Below are 4180 nucleotides of genomic sequence, written 5' to 3' on the forward strand. Positions count from 1 at the left end.
CAATCCCAAATGCTTTCATTTACTTAAAATTATTTGGCAGAGAATTCGACACTTTAATGATGGTCTGGGCCTGGCTGGGGCGATGGCACGCGTGCCCACAGAGAGGGCTCTGAGTGCCACCTCTGGCCCCCGTGCCGTAGGTTTGCCACCACTGCTTTAATGGCTTCACTGCATGTAGCCGGAGGACATTCGGCAACCGGTGGGTAAATTCGATGGAACGAAAAGCAGTCTGCCTACTCCAGAGTCATGTGAAGGCTGCTTGTCGCAGCTATTTCACAAGCCCAGTTAATGGAAAACCCAGGGAGCAGCCGCTGGTGGGGCGGCCATGGTGGCCCTCGACCTGTCCGGAGCGGGAGCCCACCTCCCCCCCCCCCATCTGCTCAGCTCGTTCTATTGCAACACTGCTGTGTGCCTACAGTAGCATAAATCCCTCTGACAGCAAAAACACCTCTCAGGAAGATAGCAGAACCGGGATGGGGGACCAGACAAGGGAGAGCTTTCTGCTTTCGTGGGAGAGAGAGAAGAGAGAAGAGATTGGAGTCATACCCCGCCCTTCACTCAAGAGTCTCAGAGCGGCTTACAATCTCCATTTCCCTTCCACACAACAGACACTGTGAGACCCAGTTTGGTGTTGTGGTTAAGTGCGCAGACTATAATCTGGGAGAACCAGATTTGATTCCCCACTCCTCCACTTGGACCTGGCTGGATGACCTTGGGCAAGCCGTAGTTCTGATAAGAGCTGTTCTTGAAAAAGGACAGTTTCTGCCAAGAGCTCTCTCAGCCCCACCGACCTCACAGGCAATGTTCCCTCTAAGCTGCAGAGTCTTGTGAGTAAAACTTCTACTTTGTGAGCTACTGGCATTAAAGCTGTGAGCAAACAATTTGACTGCTGCATAAATTAGTTTGCTCTGGAGTCCTCCTTCCTGAGCTAAGGCAAAAAGGTGTGAGCCGGAGGCTAAAAAACCGTGAGCTAGCTCACACTAACTCAGCTTACAGGGAACACTGCTCACAGGCAATGTTCCGTCTAAGCTGTGGAGTCTTGTGAGCAAAAATTCTACTTTGTGAGCTACTGGCATTAAAGTTGTGAGCGAGTGATTTGGCTACTGAATAAATTAGTTTGCTCTGGAGCCATCCTTCCTGAGCTAAAACAAAAATCTGTGAGCTGGAGGCTAAAAAACTGTGAGCTAGCTCACACTAACTCAGCTTAGAGGGAACACAGGGTGTCTGTTGTGGGGAGGGGAAGGGAAAGGAGTTTGTAAGCCGCTCTGAGACACCTTTGGATAGTGAAGGGCGGGGTATAAATCCAATCTCTTCTCTTCTTTTTCTAGGTGGGGCTGAGAGAGCTCCTTCGAGGACTGCCCTTGAGGTGAACAGCTCTGAGAGAACTTGAGACAGAGGCTGAATGAGAAACTGCTTTGTTTGAGCCTCTTACAGTAGCTTAGAAGGGGATATCTGGGTCAGGAGAGAAAGTTTCCTCTACGTCACCCCGATCGATTGCTTGGAGAGGCTGGGGAGAGCTGCTTGAACCCCGAACCGTCTCTGCCACTCGGAGCACACAAATCTAGGGCAGAGAGGCCTCCAAGCCTGGCTTCCTCTTGGCCCAAACACTGGACAGTTTCTCACTGGTGATGGGGCCAGAAATGGGACGCAGACCACCCCTGTCAGCTGTTCTAACTGCCCGGACCCACACCTACAGTCTGGGGCAGGTGATGCTCGGTATTCTTGGTGCTTGGGGTGGGGGGCAACAGTGGGAGGGCTCCTAGTGTCCTGGCCCCACTGCTGGGCCTCCTGAGGGCACCTGGTATTTTTGGCCACCGTGTGACACAGAGTGTTGGACTGGATGGGCCACTGGCCTGATCCAACATGGGCTTCTCTTATGTTCTATGCAGAAGCCAGCCTGTGACGAGAGGCCTTCCCTTAGCTCTCTTACACACGCATGCTAAATAAAAATAATTTTAAATGATTCCAGGGGCTCTGAAAGATGGCAAGGCCCAACAGATGCCCAACTAGTGTTGCTAGGCCGCGCCTGGCAACCAGTGAGAGGACCAGGGGGGGGTGGGTAGGGAATGGGTATGTGTGATGTGGGCGGATTCACTACCTCACTTCTAGGTACCACCCAGAAGTGACAATGCGTAGCTCTAGGCAGGGGTCATTTCGTAGAAAAAGAGGTGCAGGAGCTCATTAGCATAACCCATTAGCATAACTTATTTGCATGTGCCACACCCCCTGACATCACCGGACGTGTGTCAGAAGGCAACACCCACCGCTCAGGCTCCACTGAACTGTTTTGGATTGCTAGCTATTGGGGGGGGGGAGAGACTGCAGATCTGTCGTCACAGAGGAGGGAGAGCTTGTACCTGAATAAACCTTGGTCATAAAGGTGCCACTGGACTGTTTTGGACTGGGGGACGGGGGACGGGCTCTGCAACTTACCTGGCTGCTTCTTGCTCTGACTGAGGGCTGCTGGGAGCAGGGGGTGGGGCTTGTTGCATGTGCCCGCCCCCTGGGCTCTTTATTGCCGGAGCTCCGCTCCTGTGCGCTCCTGCAGGAAATGACCCCTGGCTCTAGACATCGCCAGGAACTCTTATGTTAGAACTATCGGGCTTCCGGAAATTCCTAGAGCTACTCACTGTCACAGGTTGTACCCAGAAGTGAATTCCACCACAAACAACGCCAGCATAAAAACAACAACAACATTTCCTGTCACCAGTCCAAGCAGTGGCAGGCAACGGCCATGGTCAGCAGGTATTGCCTAACGACCGTTGACCTTAATATTGGATTGGCTCCCCCTCCAGCATTGTTTGGGATATGGATCTCCGCGGCTCTTTTAAAAAACAAAATGGTGGTCCCAACATTCCGATGATGCATCGGAGGTAGGATTATGACCCAGTAGAGGGCCGGAACCTGCCTGCCGGACCTCTTGTCCACGGGTCATCGAGAAGACGTGCTTTTGCCCTGACCTGGATAGCCTGGGCAAGCCGGATCTCGTCAGATCTTGGAAACTACTGCGGTTAGTACTTGGAAGGGAGACTTCCTTGGAATACCAGAGTTGGGAGGTGGGGGCAGGCTTTATTCAGCCACCTCTCTGAATATCCTGCAGGCCCCTAGTAGGGGTCGGTCACCATGACTTCCAGGTGCACACACACACACAAAATATAAAAAATACCAGAAGAGGAGGAGGAGGAGGAGTAGCTGCTCTTGGGTTACTCATAGGGTTACTCACCTGCTGTAGGCACACTAACGTTATACTGAGGTAAGATAAACAAGAAGGCAGTCTTGGCTGTAACCTGCAGAGACAAAACACATCCCTGGGTTAGCTGGCTTGAAAATCCCAACGAAGGAAACGTCATGGTCAGAGACACTTATTTGCCCTCCTGTCCTCCTAACAAAGCGTTTACATCACAGGGGTGGAAGGGAACCCACTGCTCACCGAGCCTCCTCCACTCAATCCTCCTACCCCGAAGCCCGTTGCAAAAAAGGTGTCAGGAAACTGAACACTCCCAATTACCAGACGACCTGAGGGACGCTACTTCCCAAACGTTCCCGGTCACAGAGAGGAAGCATGTGTGTGCACTACAGGATCCTCATGGGTACGCACCATGCTCACAAGCAGTGAATTCTGTGGAAGCAGTGTGCAGGCCCAGCAAGCTCCCCCCCCCCCCGCCCCAATATGCGCTGACTAATCGCACAGAGGCATTTAGCGCCCAGGGGTAGTATAAATTCAGGTGGAGTAGCCGTGTGACTCCACGTTCCTGGGATCCCAGATCACCGCAGACGGTGACAGCAGCCATGAAATTAAAAGACGCCTGCTCCTAGGGAGGAAAGCGATGGCGAACCTAAACAGAATAATAAAAAGTAGAGACATCACCCTGCCAACAAAAGCCCGCATGGTCAAAGCAATGGTATTCCCAGTAGTCATGTACGGCTGCGAGAGTTGGACTATAAGGAAGGCCGAGCGCCGAATAATAGATTCTTTTGAACTATGGTGCTGGAGAAGACTCTTGAAAGTCCCTTGGACTGCAAGGAGATCAAATCAGTCAATCCTAAAAGAAATCAACCTTGACTGTTCCCTGGAAGGCCAGATAATGAAGCTGAAGCTCAAATACTTTGGCCACCCAATGAGAAGGGATCCCAGCAGGCTCATCTTCCCCCCCCCCCAATATGCGCTGACTAACCGCAC

At 52.2% G+C, this 4180-nt stretch overlaps 1 protein-coding gene across 1 annotated transcript in view; it reads right to left on the bottom strand.

Moving 5' to 3' along the window:
* TRAM2 (translocation associated membrane protein 2) overlaps positions 1-3350 on the bottom strand; it is a 31278-nt gene extending 27928 nt beyond the window's left edge. The window contains exon 1 of the mRNA XM_015415669.1: positions 3224-3350. Within this exon, the coding sequence (XP_015271155.1) occupies positions 3224-3350 (127 nt within the window). The remainder of the gene's footprint in view (positions 1-3223) is intronic.
* Between the last annotated feature and the right edge of the window lie 830 nt (positions 3351-4180).

This window comes from Gekko japonicus, unplaced genomic scaffold (genome assembly GCF_001447785.1).
Source record: "Gekko japonicus isolate JY-2015 unplaced genomic scaffold, Gekko_japonicus_V1.1 scaffold3668, whole genome shotgun sequence".
NCBI lineage: Eukaryota > Metazoa > Chordata > Lepidosauria > Squamata > Gekkonidae > Gekko > Gekko japonicus.